This window comes from Callospermophilus lateralis, chromosome 13 (assembly GCF_048772815.1).
Source record: "Callospermophilus lateralis isolate mCalLat2 chromosome 13, mCalLat2.hap1, whole genome shotgun sequence".
Lineage (NCBI taxonomy): Eukaryota > Metazoa > Chordata > Mammalia > Rodentia > Sciuridae > Callospermophilus > Callospermophilus lateralis.
Window position 1 is genome coordinate 81,051,784 of NC_135317.1, and position 20,178 is coordinate 81,071,961.

General features: G+C 38.4%; 1 protein-coding gene across 1 annotated transcript in view; it reads left to right on the forward strand.

The window, feature by feature from the left end:
- Window positions 1-20,178, forward strand: part of Kif14 (kinesin family member 14) — a 68,265-nt gene that overhangs the window by 30,738 nt on the left and 17,349 nt on the right. Inside the window, exons 19-26 of the mRNA XM_076831941.1 lie at window positions 2,228-2,321; window positions 3,534-3,663; window positions 5,495-5,595; window positions 8,801-8,895; window positions 9,505-9,729; window positions 9,905-10,089; window positions 14,103-14,261; window positions 15,413-15,535. Of these exons, the coding sequence (XP_076688056.1) occupies window positions 2,228-2,321; window positions 3,534-3,663; window positions 5,495-5,595; window positions 8,801-8,895; window positions 9,505-9,729; window positions 9,905-10,089; window positions 14,103-14,261; window positions 15,413-15,535 (1,112 nt within the window). The remainder of the gene's footprint in view (window positions 1-2,227; window positions 2,322-3,533; window positions 3,664-5,494; window positions 5,596-8,800; window positions 8,896-9,504; window positions 9,730-9,904; window positions 10,090-14,102; window positions 14,262-15,412; window positions 15,536-20,178) is intronic.

Sequence of the window (20,178 nt, forward strand, 5' to 3'; positions counted from 1 at the left end):
TTAGCATAATTAATAGTATTCAAATAATTGTCATTGTTCTTCTTGAATGGTGAGAATTATTAAGATTTACCCTCTGGGCAGATTTCAAGTATACAATATCACAGGTGTTACATTAGATCTCTAGAACTTGTTCAATATACTTACCCAAAGCTTTGCACTTGATGATCAACATCTTCCCATTGCCCCCACCTTGTAGCTCCTGGCAACCACTCTTCTTCTCTCTGCTTCTTTGAGTTCAACTTAGAGTTCAACTTAGAGTCCATATACAAGTGAGATCATGCACTAATTGTCTGTGTCTGGCTTATTTCCCTTAGTGTAATGTTATCCAGAATTTCTTTCCTTTTTTTATTGGCTGAATAATATTCTACAATTATACCACTTTTTCTTTTTCTTTTTTTTATTGAGACATAATATGTAGGGTATATTATAGTAATTAAATATACATATATGCAATGTGTACTAATCACATCAGGATAAAAAACATTTCCATCTCTTTAAATATTAATTATTGCTATGTGTTGGGAACTTTGTACTCTTCTAGTCATTTTGAAATATATCATAGTTTGTTTTCATCTGTAATTACCCCATTATGCAATACTGTCCTGAAGAAGAACCACATGTAATTCCTCCATTTTGTGCTTTTGTTCCCCAACCCCTAACTCCTTGCTTTTTTTTGGTACCTGGGATTAAACCCAGGGATGCTTAACCACTAAGCCACATCCACAGCCCTTTTTTATATATTATTTAGAGACAATGTCTTGCCGAGTTGCTTAGAGCCTCACTAAATTGCTGAGGCTGTCCTTGAACTCTTGATCCTCCTGCCTCAGCCTACTGAGCTGCTGGGGTATAGGCATATGCCACTGCATTTGATACCTGTACTCAGTTTCGTTTCTTTCTTTTTTTCAGTTTGTTCTTTTTAGATATACATGACAGTAGAGTATATTTTGACATATTATACATACATGGAGTATAATAGGATCCCATTCTTGTGGTTAAATGTGATATGAAGTTACATTGGTTGTATATTCATATATGAACATAGGAAAGTTATGTCTGATTCATTCCACTGTCTTTCCTATTCCCAACCCCCACCCTTCCCTTCATTCCCCTTTGTCTAATCCAGTGAACTTCTATTCTTCCCTCCCCACCTCATTGTATGTTAGCATCCACATATCAGAACATTTGTGTACTCAGTTTCTTTCATCAGCATTTTAGTATTTTTATGCATAGATCTTTTCTCTTCCACAGTATTATTCCTAAGTATTTTATTGTTTTTGATGCTATTATAAATGGAACTTTTTCATAATATTTTCAGATAGTTTATTGTTAGTGTATAGAAATGCAGTTGAATTTTGTATAGAGAGGAAACACCAAAAACAAAGTTTTTCTGATATCTTTTAAGGTTTTATTTTTCCTAGCATGGTGGGACATGTCTGTAATATTAGCAACTTGGGAGGCTGAGGCAGGAGGATTGTGAATTGGAAGCTAGCCTGAGCAACTTAGTGAGACCCTGTCTGAAAATAAAAAATGAGGGCTGGGATGTATGTAACTCAGTGGTAAAGTGTCCTTAATTTTTTGTTCATTTTTTTCCTAATTTTTTTAAAGTATCAGGTACAGTATAACACAGCCTTACTTTTATAGAGCCACATCCCTTTATTTTGCAAAAATACATACACACATACACATTTATATTTGTAGGAATAACATTTAAAAAAAATAAAAAAGGAAAATAATTTACCTACAATTCCATTTTCCTAATTTATATTTAGGTCTTTTCCACTCTATATCAACTTCAGTTTTCAGTCCTTCCACAGGTGAGAGACCTTATTTTATATGAAGAATTATTTTTCAGTACTGGGGTTTGAACCCAGGGCCTCACACAGATTAAACAAATGCTCTACTCTCAAGCTATGTCCCAGCACTTTTATTTTATTTTGAGATAGGATCTCCTTGAGTTGCTGAGGCTGACCTAAAGTTTGCCATCCTCCTGCCTCAGCCTCTAGTAGCTGGAATTAAAAGCTTGCACCACCAGGTCCTAGAAGAATATTTGATTTTGACAATGAGATTTAAAGGAAAATTACTCAAATTTTATTCTTATCCTTCTGCAATACAGATTTAAAATCATTTATTTAAAATCAATCTTTTGTTTTCTGGAATTGTTCTGCCTAGTGATATGTGTTAGTGATCATAAGTGTATTTTGAATCTTCTTTGTTTGCTTTGTATTAGTTCAGCCAAATTGGAGCTCCATGAAGCTTTCAATGATGATTCAGGAAGCCAATGCCATCAGCAACAAATTTAAAAAATATTATGTTTTTGGCAGGTAAGTAGTTAATTATTCTGATTACAAAGCAATTTTTTTATTTGTTTTTTTCTTTTTTTTGGTACTGGGGATTGAACTCAGGGCACTCAACCACTTAGCCACATCCCCATCCCTAGTTTGTATTTTATTTAGAGACGGGGTCTCACTGAGTTGCTTAGCACCTTGCTTTTACTGAGGTTAGCTTTGAACTCACGATCCTCCTGCCTCAGCCTACAAGCCACTGGGATTACAGGTATGCACCACTGTGACCTAGCTAAAACAGTTCTTTATTAAACTAATTGATCTACATACAATCTTGTTTTTTAAATTTAGTTTCTCTAAAGTTTATTGTACAGTGTATGTCTAGGGAAGAGCTGGTATTATAATCCTTCATGACACTTTGAGATTCACTTGGGAGTAAAAGTGTTTTTAGCAATTAGTATAGTAGTGTATTTATAAGCAGAATAATTTAAATATTTATGAATTTACTGATTTTCTTTTGAATTGAAAATTTGTTTACCAGCATTCCCCACCCCTCCCCCATGCTGGGGATCAAATGCAGGGTCTTATGATACATTTCAGAAGTGATTATTATTATGAGCTGTGGCTGTGGCTCAGTGATAGCGTACTTGCCTGACATGCATGAGGCACTGAGTTCAGTTCTCAGCACCAATATAAATAAATAAAATAAAGGTCTATCAACAACTAAAAAAAAATTTTAAAAAGTGATTAATATTACAATAAAAATGCTAAGGAATGATTTAGTCAATAGATTGAATTTTTATTTATTATTTATTTATTTTACTGGTACTGGTGATTGAACTCAGAGGTACTTAACCACTGAGCCACATCCCCAGCCCTACTTTGTATTTTATTTAGAGACAGTGTCTCACCGAGTTGCTTAGTGCCTTGCTAAGTGGCTGTGGCCTCCCAAGCTGCTGGGATTATAGGGGTGCACCACCGTGCCTGGCTGAATATTTATTTTTAATTTTGTTACTAGGGATTGAACCCAGGAACCCTCTACCACTGATCTATATCCCCAGCCCTTTTTATATTTTATTTTGAGACAGGGTCTTGGTAAGTTTCCCAGGCTCTCCAGGAACTTGCCATCCCCCTGCTTCAGACTCCTGAGTCTAACTGATGGACTGAATTTTATGGGTTTTTCTGCTCCAGAAACTTCATATGAATGGGAGTGTATGCTTTAGAATAGCATTTCAAAAATTTTTCTTTCAGACATGACGCATCAGATAAAGGTAGTTGTGAAACTTCTATTCGGGTTCGTAACCTACAACTTGGGATCTCAACTTTCTGGAGTCTGGAAAAGTTTGAATCTAAACTTGCAGCAATGAAAGAACTTTATGAGGTATGGAATATTGTTAAAATCTCTATAAACATATCAAAACAAAAGTATAAAAGTAACATATTCTTGGCAAAGAATTTGAAAAATAAAACAAAAGATAATCCATCAATTACCCAAACCAACCAACACTAATAATTTTGTACTTTATTTTTGCATGTAAGTGGCATTTTGCTGGTTTATTTTAGCATGGTTATAAGTGGTAGAGAATTTTAGTGCCAATTTATTGAGTTGTAATTGTATATTTTTAAAATTTTGCATGTAAACTGGAGGAAGAGATTTGATAGACAACTTACATTGTTTGAAATTATTTTCCTATGCCTGATAATGTGCATTTTTACATATTTACATTTTTCTGTTGTCGCATTTGGGTGTTTCCACTTATTTTCTGTTTTATGTTTTTAAAAAATATTTTTTTAGTTGTAGATGGACACAATACCTTTATTTCATCTATTCATTTGTATAGGGTGCTGAGGATCCAACCTAGTGCCTCACATGTGCCAGGCAAGTGCTCTACCACTGAGCCACACCTACAGCCCTTGTGCTTTTAATGGTCACAACTAAGAATATTTCTTCATCAATTCCTTGCCTTCTGTTTTTCAAAATGGTATCAAGATATTAATTTTTTATTTCACTTTGATGTTCATTGACAAAAGTGCTTTCCAGAAATGTTGCCACTTACCAATTAGCAGTTTGCTTCAATTTGTATTTTAAAAACTAGTGAATCTAGCTATGTATGTTGGCATATACCTGTAATCCCAGTGGCTCCAGCAGCTCAGGAGGCTGAGGAAGGAGGATCACGAGTTCAAAGCCAGCCTCAGCAGAAGCCAGGCACTAAGCAACTCAGTGAGACCCTGTCTCAGAGATTGAGTGCCCCTGAATTCAATCCCTGATACCCTATTAAATAAATATATACCCCCAGAAAACCTGAAAATATGACTCAGAAGAGAATGATAAACCAACCTTAATATGAAATCAGCTATAAAAACCATGAGTGAAATATTAGTAATATTAGGAAATCAAACTCAAAATGATATTTAATACTTACTCCAAGTAGAGTTTATTCCAGGAATGCAAGGTATACTCATAATAGAACATCAAAATAGACTGAAATATATCATACTGAAATGTGCTTCTCTTAAATGATAGGTTTGTGTTTTTGAGTTTTTCTTTGTATTTATATGTATTAATAATTTCCAGTTTTTCTACAGTGAATGTGATTTGCTTGTGTACTTAATACAACTAAAAAATCCATTGAAAGCCTTTGAATGTTCTTGCTTTACTATATACATTAAACCCTAGTGATGAGTTACCCTCACTATTATTTTACTTCCTATTTCAACCACTCATTGTAGTTCTTTACTTATTTTTCCACATACTTGTAATCTGTCTCAATTAAGAGCTACATAGTATTTTGGTAGAATTTAATTGGTATTCCCTTACTTAAATTAAAATGAAGATTATCATCATGATCAATATATTCAACCAAGAAGTCATTGCACCTTTTACTTTGTCAGATTATTTATTTTTCTTTCAAGGATTTTATTGTTTTTGTTTTTAATGTCTTCTTAATGCCAAGTTTATTATTTCTGAGATATTTAATTCTGAGATATTTAATTGGTTGCTTTTAGTACTATATCACTTTCAAGATAACCTTGGCATCAGATGATTTGTTTTTAATTTTGTCAGGATTATTTTCTTTTTACTTTTATCAAATAACCTGTAATTTTGCTGATTTTATATTTTAAATGTAACAAAGTATGTAAGCTTTTTTTCCTTAGTTGCTAAACAATTTTTTCTTATAATCAATGGAAACTATATATTTTATTTTTCTTAGAGTAATTGTAGTAACAGGGGTGAAGATGTCTTTTGTGATCCTGAAGACGAATGGGAACCTGACATTACAGATGCACCAGTCTCTTCATTTTCTAGAAGGAGGTAAAGGCTTCTTGTTGTTGGTTTTCTCTGGACACACACACACACATACACACATACACACATCATGTGTATATATATTTATACTTACCATATCTATAACGATATATGCTACATTTTGTAATTATACATAATTTTCTCATTTTTAAAAAACTCTTTATTGGGGCTGGGGTTGTGGCTCAGTGGTAGAGTGCTTGCTTAACATGTGCAAGACCCTGGGTTCGATCCTTGGCACCACATAAAAATAAATAAAATAAAGGTATCATGTCTAACCACAACAAAAAATAAATATTAAAAAAAACTCTCTTTGTCTTTGGGATGAGATATTGCCTAGCAATTTTGACCATGCTTATTTTAAACTCATTTATTATTTTTCTCAAAGACATACAGCTACTTTATAGCAAACTTTCCCTTTTCTGCTTTATTTGCTATCTGCTGACTGCTAAATTACAGTAAGAAATTGCTAAGACATCACAGGCATTATCCTAAATAAAATACAAAGCATATCCTTTACACAGAGGACATCCCTTCAGTGTACAAAACATATCTGTACCCCCTACAAAGTAGGAAAATAAAAAAGGTCACAGGCTCCAATGAGAATCCTGTGTTCTAATCTATGCTTGGTATAGTCACACATCTTTAGGCATCAGTTTTCTCATCTATAAGATGGAGACAGCAATATATACCTACTCTACAGGAGTTTATCATGAAGATTCAGCTCACATGCTGCTTCTGTGACAACTATGATCTGTAACACAGATTGACAGTGTCCACATTGCAGAGTTGTTATGGGAATTAGAGAAAATGTGTGTAAAGATCCTACTGCAGTAGGTAGGTGTTCAATAACTGTTAGCTTGAACTATTATTGAGTGCTTAATATGTATAAAATTATATCTTAGAAAACAGAAGATATGATCTCTGGTCCAATATAAGTAAACAGTGATTTCTACAGATCTTTTTTTTTTAATATTTATTTTTTTTAGTTTTAGGTGAACACAATATCTTTATTTTATTTTTTATGTAGTGTTGAGGATCGAACCTCGTGCCTGGCACATGTCAGGCGGGTGCGCTACCACTTGAGCCACATCCCCAGCCCTCTACAGGTATTAAGGACTCAAAATAGAATAGGCTTTGGCACTAAAGTGAGCAAAACAAGACCATAGGTAGAATTGGGTAGATAAGACTAGGGCCTAGAATAATATAAACCTCCCAAAAATGTAAACCCAGACCAACAAATTCTTTAAAGAGTGATTTATAAATTCCTTTGGACTTTAGGATTACAGGTATCTTACTATTTTCATCATAAACAAGTGTATACAGGTTATGTATTTAGAATTGTGGATCACAATATGAGCATTAATAATTGATGAGCACTAATCTTTGAGCCTATTGACTGTTGGCTGTTTATATTTTATTTCCTGCTGACTTTAAAGTTAATAATAGGAAACCAACAGAAGTTTAAAATGTTACTGAAAAATCAACACTTCTTAATATTTTCTAAGACTTTGAAATTAGGTGTTTTCTTTTGGCAGAGATATTTTTGAGAACTTCTGTAATTTGAAAGTATCCTATTTTTTAAAAAAATGAATTGCTCTTAGTCTGAGACCTTGTGTATGAAGTTTCAGCCTTGTAAGAATGTTTATGACAGAATTGCAAACTCTGAGAATACCTGCAGGTAATGGAAACAGTGACAGATTCTTAATTATAGAACTGCTGCTCGGCAATGATATGCCACAGTTGTTCTGCAATAAAATAGACTGATTTGGCTGCCTATAAATTTTGATATGTACTGGTGACATTTAAAAGTAAATTTTCCCTTTAGGTTAAGTAAAAACTCTCTGAAAGGATCATGACAAGCATTTTCTTTATTTGGGGTTAAACATTGTTCAACTATGATAGTGTTGCAAGAATAACAGTTTCCCCAGTTAAGACTTGCTATAATAATGTACCATTTCATTTCTCTTAAGTAGAAATGCTGTAATATTTGAGAATTGATATTTCTTCTTTCTCCTTTCAGTCATATTTTTGTGTTTTTCTTGAAGGAATTCACAGGGAGGCAGAATTTATATTTAGGTTACTATGATAGAATGCTGTTGTTTAACAGTCTTTTCAACAAATAGTATTTTTCTTTGAGTGATCAATAGTAGGAGAAACTTTTGTTAGGAAAATAACACAAAGGAGCCACATTTAGATCAAAGGATTCATATTTAGATCTAGGTCACTTTTCAAATTGTCCTAATGAGCTGGGCTTGGAGTTAGAGAATTGATACATGAATGACAGCATGGAAAGGAGACTGCTTTTTTTAGGAGTAGAAAGAATAGGCTCTATTTTAGAGATACAGTTAAGAGTAGCAGCTAGATAGCCAGAAAATCTCTGGAGAGATTTCTGTGTTTTTAAAGGCTGAGGGAAAAGACAGAGCTGGTGGGGATAGAATCACTGCGTCCATTGTGTTCCTGCCACACCTCACAGGTAGCCCACCATATTGTAGATATTTGCCTAGATGTTTATTTACCTAGACCATTTCCCTATTTACAGTCCTTCCTTGAATAAATGCTTAGGATAAAATCCAACCTTCCTTGATTAGTATATAAGGTCAACCTCAGGATGGCCCCAGCCTCCTCCCTTGCTTCTCTCTCACACCACAAACTGCAGTTCTTTTGGATCTCATTGGGTTTTTTACATGTGTAATTTATTACACCTCTTCCCATATCCTGGTGCCTGTGTCTGAGACAATGTTCCCTGCTTCCCCAGCCTGCCCCCAGTTCTCTAGTTCTGTTCATCCTTCAGGGTCACTGCTCCAGGGAGGACCCTCCCAGCCCTTGGGCCAGGCGAAGTTCTTCTCCAGGGCCTGCCACAGCACTCTAGGCCCTCATAACACCATCTCTTCATTGTACTTATTTGCCCAATTTCTTTTTTGCTTTGAACTTTAAGTTCAGTGAGGCCAGAAGCCATGTTTGCCATATTTCACCATAATCCAGAGCCTATAAATTTATTCTCTTTAATTAACTATATGCCTAGAACAATGCCTATAAATAGTAAAATCTTTGCTCAGTGATCCAAGTGAATTAGGCCCTTCATGGAAAACATACACATACATATTCATTTTCTTTTGATAATTCAAAAATAAACATTCTTAGAAATATTGTTCCTTGTGGTGTATAGCTACTGATCTTATGGTTGTGTCTTTTTTTTTTTTTTTTTTTTTAGGAGCAGGAGTATGATGAAGAATAGAAGAATTTCTGATTGTTTACATGACATGCAAGTCCACCCAATTCAGAATTTGCATTCTTCACATTCATCAGGTATTTTTTTCAAGTTTTCTGTACAGTGAGAAAAGCACCAATTCCAGGTTCTACCACTTGTTTTGTGTCTTTGTGCAAATTATTTTATTTCCTAGAACTTGTGTTTCCTCTGTAAAATGAGGAGGGTGAGTTGGACGAACTCTTCCACTTTTAAAATTCTATACTCTGATTTATTTTAAAGCTTTTTAATAGAGTGGCAATTCAAATGTGAAAGTCACATATATCTTTATAAATGAATAAAAAGTTATTTCCTGTTTCTGTGATGTGGGGAATCAAACCCAGGCCTCATGCCTGCTAGGCAAATGCTCTACTGGTGAGCCACATCCCCAGCCCTCCCCCACACTAATTGACAAAAATGTTTAGGGGCGTAGCTCAGTGGTAAAACACTTGTCCAGCATGTATGAAGTCCTGGATTTTCAGTCCCCAGCACTACCGAACAACAACAAACTCAAAATAAAAGTTATAGAAATTATTTCTCTGAATAATTATTTTGTGCCAATATTCCTTATAGCATTAATTTATAAATAGAAGAGAGGATACACTATATAAATTTCTATGTGGAACTACCTATATAATTTAACTAATGATGACTATTTTCTGTTGATGTAGGCTTAATGGAGAAATCAAACTCCATTTGTTCAAATTCGGCAGAATCATATCTCCCCGGAATTTGCAAAGAATTGATTGGTTCATCAGTAGATTTTCTTGGACAGAGTTATGATGAAGAAAAAACAATAGCAGATAGCCTGATAAATAACTTTCTTAAAATTTATAATGGACTGTTTGCCATTTCCAAAGCTCATGAAGAACAAGATGAAGAAAGTCAAGATAATTGTAAGCAATCCCACTTTTACTTACATGATGATTATTTTCTGCACATTATACTTTGTTTTGAATGACTATTTGACACATCTGGCAGGCATCTTTTAAAGTGTTTTAATGGTGAGCATATGCTGCTTCTTTTATTTGGAGATTATTTCTAACAATAATTTTTCTTTTTCTTTCAAAGTGTTCTCTTCTGATCGAACACTCCAGTTACTTATTATCCAGATTGCTTGTGCTTTTGAGCAGCTTGTGGTTTTAATCAAACACTGGCTGAATGATTTTCTACCTTGTACTGATTTAGCAACACTTGAAGATGAATTAAGACAAGAAGTTAAAAAACTGGGAGGCTACTTACAGTTATTTTTACAGGTAAATTGATTCCTTAGTATTATTTGATGCATTTATTTATTCAGTATTTATTGATTCTCCACTACCTGCATCTTCCACAAATTAGATCTGTTTGTAATTGATTTGTTGAACCGGGACTTACATGGTTCTCTGTGTACTGAGTGATCTTAAGTGATTTACAGATATTAACTCATTTAATCCTCATAAGAACCTCCAAAGTGACTACTCCTATCACTGTTTTATAGGCAAAGAAATGGAGGCTTTTGGAAGATATATAGCCTATCTGGTGTTACTTAACTGGCCAGATGTGAACACAAAGTTGTATTTGAACCCAGGCTGTCTTGGGTCCACAGTTCATACTCTGCCATTATTCTCTGCTGACCTTCAATAAAGGGTATTGGGGAGAGAAGCAGACTTGCTATGGCTGTGGATTGAGTTTTAGCTCACTGAATTAGTCACAAGCCTGCTGACATAGAAGCAAGGAAAGTGATTTTGTTTCCTGCTTACCTTGTATCAGGTGAAATTAGGTTTGGCTATGAGGAAGAAGCAAGACAAAAGCTTATTTTTTCTCACATAAAATCTGGAGGTAAGCTTGGGTGCTTTGCTCCACTAAGGTTGCAGGAACCAGGCTCTTTCCAGCCCTTCTGCTGTGCCTAAAACATGGCCCTTGATTTCATGGTCTACTGTGATGGAACTCTACCTTAGTTCAGTGCAGCAGAATGAAAGAAGTAAAAAAGAAGAAAAGGCCAAGTATGCCTCCTCTTCCTCCTTTTTTTTTTTTGTACTGAGGATTGAACACAGGGGCACTTTACCACTGAGCCACTCAGCCCTTTTTATTTTTTATGTTGAGACAGGGTCTCATTAAGTTGCTTAGGGCCTCAATGAGTTGCTAAGGCTGGCCTTGAACCTGTGCGCCTCCTGTTCCCAAATCAGTGGGATTATACCATTTGTGCCTTCTTTTGATGGAAGTTTCTGGAAATCACCATAGTATACTTGTACTTCCTTCATTACCTGTCTACATCTAGCTGCAAGTATCATTAGGAAATTCATTTTTTATTCTATGCCTCTGTAACAAGCTAAAAATCAAGAGCTCGATCACTATGGAAGAAGTGAGCACTTGATATGTTACCTAGTCATTGCCTTAGTCAGTGATCTCCTCTAAGAATTTCTTGAAGAGACAAAGGAAGATGTTGAGAAAATACCAAGAAGTTAGGTTTTATTTTAGAAAATGGATAATTAGACTTCATGACAAAAATCTCTAGACTATTTGGTTAAATCTTATGTTATAGTGCCACCAAGAGACTTTATACCTCAGTTTTTTTGGTGGGTCATGTATTTCCTAAGTGGGTTATTTACTGACTGGGATTTGGAAATTGTATTTAATTGACTGATATAACTAAGTAAAATTATGTTTATTTTTAACAGCCATTGTTCTCTTCAAGGAAGTCTTTCTGAGTCTTCCCAAGACTTAGGCGCCTGTCTTATTTGCTTCTCTGTTAACCCTGTACTTTACTCACATATATCCTTTTTTTTTTTTTTTTAATACTGGGGATTGAACTTGGGGGCACTCAACCACTGAGTCACATCCCCAACCCTATTTTGTATTTTATTTAGAGACAGAGTCTCATTGAGTTGCTCAGTGCCTTGCCATTGCTGAGGCTGGCTTTGAACTCGCAATTCTCCTGTCTCAGCCTCCCGAGCTGCTGGGATTACAGGCGTGCGCCACTGCACCCAGCACGTATATCTTTAATATGCTATTTGCAAGCTCTGATAAGTTAGAGGGATTGTGGGCATCTTCTCAAAGCCTAATTGTTATGATAGATGCTCAATTGTGTACTTGTTATTGAATTAATTTTAAATTTACATTGGATGAAGAGTCACTTTGGACATAGGTAATGAGAAAATAGAATGATTGTAGGATTGCAAATAGATGTGGTGAAGTAGTAAATGAAGAAAAAACTCTGAGTGCAGAACCATGAAAATGCAAGGTGTGAATGGCCAGAGAGCAAAACTAATGAGCCAAACAAAAGCTGAAGGTCTGGCTTAGACTTGGGCCTAAAGAAGGAATCTGGCTGCAGGATGGTGTGTGATAGACATAGGAGATCGAGGTATGCTTAGTTGGCTCTCAGATGCAATACAAGAATCATAGGGGCAAAATACACACAGAGACCAAAATCCCACTGTTGATATTTGAATCCAGTGTTTGAACCCCTGCTAGATTTGTTTGTATCCTTGAGCAAACTGCTTAATTTTTTGAGTCTCCCATTTTCTCACCTAAAAAATAAAAATAGCAATGCCTTCCTGACAGGGTTGCTGTGATTATCAAATGAAATAAAATTATAAGAAAGTGCCTGTTGAAGAAGCTGGAAAAATCACTTTGAACCTAACATGGATTTCAGTCTATTTTATAAGGAACCAAGGATGGAGAGCCAGGTGGCTTAGAGAGGAAGTTAGGTTGAGCCCTTGAGAATCTTATGTGAAGCTGGCAAAACTGGTGTTAGTGACTGCACTTTCTGGTGAAGTATAGTTTGAGACTTCTTACCTTGTAGCAACATAGTTAACATCTTCCAGAAAGCAGTCCAAGAGAAGTACTCTAAGAGCCACAGCAGTGGGCAGGAAAGAGAAAGAATGGTTTGCAAGATGCTTCCCCATGCCTTTGGATATGTGCTGAGTGCACATGGGAAGCCCCCCCCCCTTTTTTGAGATATAAAGGACATGTTTGTTTGTTTATTTAGCTTTTTAAAATTCTTAAAACATTATAGTTATACATAGTAGTTGGGTTCATTTTGACAAAATCATACATACAACGAATTTTATTTTAATACCCGTCCCCACCCTTTTTCTCCCCTCGTCTCTCCCCCTGTCTCTCCCCCTATTCTCCTTCCTCTGGTTTACTGATCATCTTTTCACTTCTTTATTTTTGATTGGTACTTTCTATGTGTATATAAAGGTTAAATTCCCTTTGGTATCTTTGTATGTGCATATAGCATGATTTTATTGAATTCTGTGCAAGTTTCCTCCCATTCCCACCTCCTTCCTTTCCTTTCATTCTCTACCTTCTGCTGTACTTAGCTTCCTTATGTATTTATGATATCTGATCCCCCTACCACTGCCTTCTTTCCTTTATTTTTCTCTAGCTATGGGAATCCTTTTGTTTGAAGGTTTTGGATTTTTATCGTCTTCTCCCTCTCCTTTTTCTTCTCCCCTGAGAAATGAAAACACTATCTATTAGATGCTTATAAGGACAGGAAAAATTGAAAGGTAAAAAAGCCACCACTTTGTTCCTTTCTTTTGTCATTCACTTATCAGTTCTATCTTTTATCTAATTTTTTCACACTTGCCCTATGTCCCCTATTAGTGTGTAAGGTCTTGGAGAGGAGAGTCTCTTATTCATACTGTCACCTTCAGTAGCCATAGGGCTGCATGTTTCTGGTTCTATCACATGTTTTTGAAGAGTGGTCGCTATGTCAAGAAATGCAGAATTTATTGCCACAGTCTGGCTGGGCACAAATAACCGAGCCGCCACAAAGCCTTATAGATTCAAACAGCAACTCTTTATTCCCCAATTCTCAACGGCACTGCACACACCACACGGGAACACACTCCCTCCTCAGGGCTCTGTATAATCTCCCTGAACCCCGGGAATTCTAAAGTAGCGGGCGCCCGAGGCAGCAAGAGCTGCCCTATTGCCCGACAGTAAAGGTCATATATACAATACAATCAATCCAGCATCACAGCAATTATATATAGCTTAACTCAAATCATCATCTCAATGGTTCGCTGGCGTCACCTTACAACCATTCCCTCTGGCAAATGCCAGGCATCATTCTGACTGGGCTGTGGCTCTCAACAATTTGTTTTCTTAAGATTTTTTATTTTTTATTTTCGTCACCATTTTATTATGTTGACAATTTAAGCCAGCACATGGTAAGCATATACTCTACCACTGAGTCACACCCCTACCTCCTATATAGTCTTTACCTTTTCTTTATAATCTTATGAGTCTGATACACTTATCTGTTTTTATCTCATAGGGATGCTGTTCAGATATTTCATCAATGGTAAAAGAGGCTCAAAATAAAGTGATCCAAATTATACAACAAGCTGTTAAGCATGTGGGACAGTTAGCAGTTCTCAAAGGAAACAAGCTATATTTTCTGCAAAATGATAACAATAAGTCTGCCAATATCCAGGTAATTTATCAATGTGAGTTTTGAAAGACTTGATCAGAGGGAACATTAGAGATTTTTTATTTTAGTTTCACAAACATAACAGATGCATTTTATTTTTCAAAATAACTTGTAATTTTAATTATTTGGCAATAAGATTTAAAATTGTTTCAGTCCGAATGTAAGGGTCCGGCGAACGTCGGAGGAAGAGACCACCAAGTGACCAACTCATGCAATAGCAAAAGGGGTTTATTGAGGATCCAATCCAGCGCGCTGGGGCTCCGTGCTCACTCAAGAAGGGAGAGCAGCCCAGAGCCCTGAGCAGGGCTTGAAAAGTGTTTAAGTACACTTTTTGGGGAGGGTGGGGGCTTTGCATACATCACAGTCTCCTTTAACAAATCATCATACACCACGGGAAAATCAAACAACAATTCTTAGACATGATTAGTACATTCATTGGCGGGAACAGGTTGGGCGGGGGTGATTGGTCACTCCTAAGTGGGGTACACATTCAAACTGATTGGTTTTGGGCCCTGAATGCCTACGTGCCAGGCTACACAGGGTCCTAGGTTATTAAACAACCAGAGGGTCAGTGGGAATATTTACTGGGCAGTTCAGGTATTGTCCTAACAGCTACAGGAATTTCAGGTTTTGGGGGTAGCAGAGGAACTTAACAATACCTGGTCCTTTACTTTTTAACTCAGGCCTTGCAGCTTAGAAACTTTACAATGCCCTGTCTTTTACACTTTAACTTTTACACTTTAACTTCAATTTCTTTTACCCTTACACGAATTGATCAAATATACTGGATGATTTTACAAACCTTACTTTGCCTTTTGAGTTCTCGGTTGGGTGATGGCTATCTACCATGGAAGGTTTTCTCATCCAGTCAACACATGAAAAACTCTGTAATTCTAGAAGATTTATATTTGCTTGCTTTAGTTACAAAAGAAAACAATGTTATATGAGAATGTTACTGTGTTCCAGAAAAATAGTGTCCTGCCTAGAATGATAAACATTCTTTACATATTATTTGTGGAATACTAAATAATAGTTCTGCCAATTTTATTTCTTAGTGGACTCTTAGTTCTTATTCTAGCTTTAGTTGAACTTAATAATAATTATATTTTTTTTAAAATTGAATTTATCAGTTAATGCTTAAACACTTTTCCTAGGAGGAACTCATGGGTGCTATTTGTGATGGTGTAGGCTCGGGAATGAAGATTCTGTTAGATTCTGGACTGGAAAAAGCAAAAGAACTTAAGCATGACCTCTTAAGGCAGTGTGTACAAAATGAGGTAAGATGAGTAAAAGAATGTTCTATACCAGATAATTATAAAGTTGATTAAAAATAGTTTAATGTACTGAATCCCTTTCTCTTGCCATGCACAAAAGTTAACTCAAAATGGATCAAGGAGCTTGTTATCAAATCAGAGACTCTGCGTCTGATAGAAGAAAAAGTTGGCTCCGATCTACATATTGTGGGGTCGGGCTCCAAATTCCTTAATAGGACACCCATAGCACAAGAGTTAATAACAAGAATCAACAAATGGGACTTGTAAGACGCCGCACCGCACTACGAATGGGAGACACCACACGACACAAATCACCAGAAAGGTTCCGCTTTATTACAAAAGGCTGTGTGTTTATATAGATCTAAGGAGAGGTAGCAGGGCTGAGGTAGATAACGGGTCGCCCGTTTATTGGCACGCTCTTCCATATGTCAGTTCTGGAGCCCAAAAAGTTAATTCTTATTGGGGCTAAGGTTTCCCACCCACAGGATTTGAACATTGGTGCTGGTGGGAACGTTTCACGCCAGTGAAAGAAAAAAGAGGAGAAAGAGGGTCGTTAGGTGTCCCAACCGGTAGGACACATCAACGTGGGCAGTGAACCTAGATGGGGAGGAATGAAGGGACAAGAGACACGAAAGGAGACAGCAAGACAGTAGTTCTGATCAAGCTGCAAACTTTTATTGTTCACACAGGGGTATTTATGGCTGGGGATGGGGAAAGCTCTCTTATCGGCAGTTGCTAGAAGTCTTCACAAGGTGAGATAACGCAGGATGCTTCAGGAAGACAAATGGCCATAGGATGTCTCATGGAGATAGATGGCTGCAGGGTGTGACAGGCAAGATGTCTCCCAGGGGCTGTTTCTTGTAACTGTCAGGCTATTCTTTGAAGGAGAACTCCCTTTTGGTCCCTGGCAATTAGGCGCCATATTGGGGTTTTTCTCTGGGGTGCTGCTGCCATTATATGTTTTCCCAACATTCCTCCCTTTTTGTTTCTTAGGAATTGGGGCATCGTTGGTCAGATCTGGCTGCTTCCGACTGTGCGGGGGTGGCGTACGGCCTAGAAGGGGAAGTGGAGGAATGTTTTGGGGGGGCAGGTCTGGGGATATCATGGCAACCAGAAATAAAACCCAGTGGCTATAGACAGCTACTTCTGTAGGGGTGAAGTCTATGAAAGTTCCCTAAAACCACAAGTCATCGATGGCATCAAACCAGTCCTGGATGGAGGAGATAGTTGGTATCAGCCACTGATCCTGTAGCAGAGACTCTAGGAAATACTGTAAGCGTTGCCTTGACATGGTGTCACCAGCACTTGAAGAAGATCAGGGTGAACAAAAACAGGATGAAGATAAAAATTAAAGCAAATGTCAGTTTTGGGCAGAAGTTCCATGTCGGGGGACTGACAGAGAAGAGGCCAAGGGCCATGAGGAGGCTTAAAAGGACATAAAGGCTCAAGAATCCAGGATGGCAGACTAAGAGGTTCTCCGGGCTTGTTGTCTCTCACTGTCTGATGTCCGTTGCATTCCATCTCACCTGGTAGTGAGCTTCAGCAATGAGTGAGCTGTTCTCTTGAAGATGTTGGGGGTTCATCGGTCATCAGAGGCTGGTAGTACCTAAGCAGAAGCTAGTTGAAAGTTTGGTTAGAGATCTTCCGTAATTGGCCCTGTAGGAAGCGAAGCAGACAGGGCAGGAACAGACACATCAGGAAAAGGAGACATATGGGCCCTAAAAGAGGCAACAGCCATGATTGGAAGTGGGCTAAAAAGAAGGTGGCAAATGGGTTTTGGTTTGGTGGATTTTTCAAAGAGGTAGCCAAGTTGGTGAGCTTGACTACATTAGTTTCCACAAGGCCTGATTCATTGATGTAGTAACGGCATTCTTCCTTCAAGAAGAGAGAGGTTCCACCTTTTTCGGCTCTGAGTAAGTCTATAGCTCGTCGATTTTGAAGAGTAACTTGAGCCAAGGATATGACCTGCCTTTGTAAAGATGCTAGAGATTCTGCCGTAGAAGTGAGTGCTTGTTCAAGTTTAGAACTTAAGTCCTGTACAGCCCATAAGGAGTGTCCTAGAGCTCCACCAGAAATTCCTGCTCCCGCCGCAGATGCAGCCAGTGAGAGACCCACCAGTATTGGAAGGAAAGCAGCCCGCTTATTCCGCACTGGGGGAGACAAGAGGGCCTGCACTTCAGCTGGGGTATAGAGAGTCAGTTGTGGGACAAGCATCACCAGTATACATGGGGTAGAGTTGTTGGTGAATAAGATAGTGATGAGAGAACCATTACACCAGAAGAATGAGCCAGGTGGTGCATAAAGGGTGAAGTTAAAGGTGATGTTAGAGTGGCAAAACTTTGACTGGGAGACACCCAAGCCCAGGAGGCAGTGCCGGGGAATCACAGTATGGTTAGACTCCTCGGGCTCCCATAATGGAGCGTCGGGTGAAAGGGTTTGGAGAGAACAGCGGGCAGATGGAGTGGAAAAATTTGAGAGGTCAGAAGCCGAGAAGTTCAAGGGAACCACTGCAAGCAAAGGTCGAGTCAGAGGTGCATAAGTAGCAATCAGTTGGTGTAACGGCGGGGAGGGTTAGATTTAAGAAGGTTACAGTTTCAGTAAGTAGTCGTAGCCATTAATACTGTGGTGAACTCCCGACATTAGGCTCATATGGATCCTGTATGGAGTCTAACAACTGCTGTTCGGAATGCTTTATGTCAGTAGAGATTATAGCTACTGAGGGCTGGGAGGGTTGAAGCTCTTGGGAGATGGAGATGGAGCCACAGGGGGTGGGAGAGGATATGTCACAGTAGAAGGAAGCATTTACACTCGAGGTCCAGCGTGGATGGTTAGGGTCAGTGATAGCCAATTGATAGCCCCCCGAGATCAATCTGAAATTTCCAACGCAGGAATCCGCGATGCATGCACGTGGGTTATGAACGTTGCCTGACCAGTAGGGGCACCCCCCATAGGTTTCGGGCCACCATTTGCAGTAATCCTCTGTCTGATCATATAAGAAGCAAAGATAAGGCCTAGTGGCCATTTTTAAAAGTTCAGAATTCTGGGAGGAGAGGGGAAGGAAGATAGATGCATTACATCCCATAGGGGCACAATCAACCAAAGAAACTAGGCGAGTGTAACGAGTGCTGCTTTGGACATGTGTCTCTCTGACTTTGAATCTCCAAGTATAAGAGGAGGATGATGATGTCCCCGGGAGAAGGGTGATGACAGCGAAAATACCACTTAGAAGAGTGGGAGTCATGGTGGAGTATGGGCGGTTAAGCGAGACAGGCGAAGCTTCAGAGGATAGTTAGGATGTGGAGAGCAGGAGTAAAGGGGAGGTCTAGGAGGTGACTCTTGAGACTCCTCTGGGGTAGTCTTGTCGTCAGCAGATGGGGCCTCCTGGTAATATGGCTTCAACCTAGAAATGTGAATCCAGGGGGTGAGACGGTTGCCTGGTAAGGAAAGTTTGGCGGCGGTGGGGGTACAGAGAATGACAGGATAGGGGCCTTCCCATTTTGGGGCAAGAGGCCCTTTGTCCTCTGGGGTGTTATAATAGGCTAAACTCCTAGGTGTTAAGGGAGGAGTGTTTGGAAAGGAGTTTGGGTCCGGAAGAAACCAGTCTTGATATTTCCAGAGTTCCAAGCGGAGATGAAACAAGAGAGGTAAAGACAAATCTCGTGTGAGAGGTCCTTGTGAAATGACCAACCCAGTGGGTATAAGAGGTCTTCCATACATTATCTCAAAGGGAGACAGTAAAGATGTTTTCTTAGGGAGAGCTCTGATCCGAAGCAAAGCCAAGGGAAGGAGTTTGACCCAGTCTAAGTTTAATTCCATTGTTAATTTGGTAAGGACTTCCTTCAGAGTCCGATTTACCCTTTCCACTTTCCCTGAAGCCTGGGGGCAATATGGACAGTGGAAATGCCACTTGAAGGAGAGGGTTTGAGAGACCTTTTGTGTGATCCTAGAAATAAACTCAGGGCCATTGTCGGATTGTAGGGAAGTGGGCATACCAAACCTGGGGATGATGTCTGTCAGTAAGATTGAAGCTACAGTGGAAGCCTTTTTATTGGAAGTGGGAAATGCCTCAACCCAACCAAAGAAAGTGTCCGCAAAGACAAGGAGGTATTTAATGTGCTGTACTGCAGGCATGTTGGTGAAGTCAACAGCAGAAATGTGTCCCCGGGCTTGGTGGGAGGGAAATGGTTTAGGACTTAAAGGAGTATGAAGGTTGGTCCACTGACAGATCTGACAATTAGAGGCTATATTCTATAGCATGGCTTTGTCAGAGGGGTTGAGGGAGAAGAAGCTCTGTAAAAAAAGGGTCAAAGACTGAGAATTGGAATGGAATAGAGTATGGAGGAACTCAAAAATATTCTTGTTCTTACTGGAAGAAATAAGGGCTTCAGATGGACAGTCTAAAGCAGCCATTATATGTCCCCCAGGGGGGTCATAATTGGAAGTGATAGCAGCCATTCGTGCCGCCTGGTCAGCTTTGGTGTTGCCCTCAGTGATAAGAGAGCTGTCCTTCTGATGGGACCTACAATGGACAACTCCCAACTGGGTGGGTAAGTGGGAGGCCTCTATCAAATTGGTTATAAGAGCCAAATTAATGATCGCATTACCTTTAGTGGTAAGTAGGCCTTGATCCTTCCATATTGCAGCAT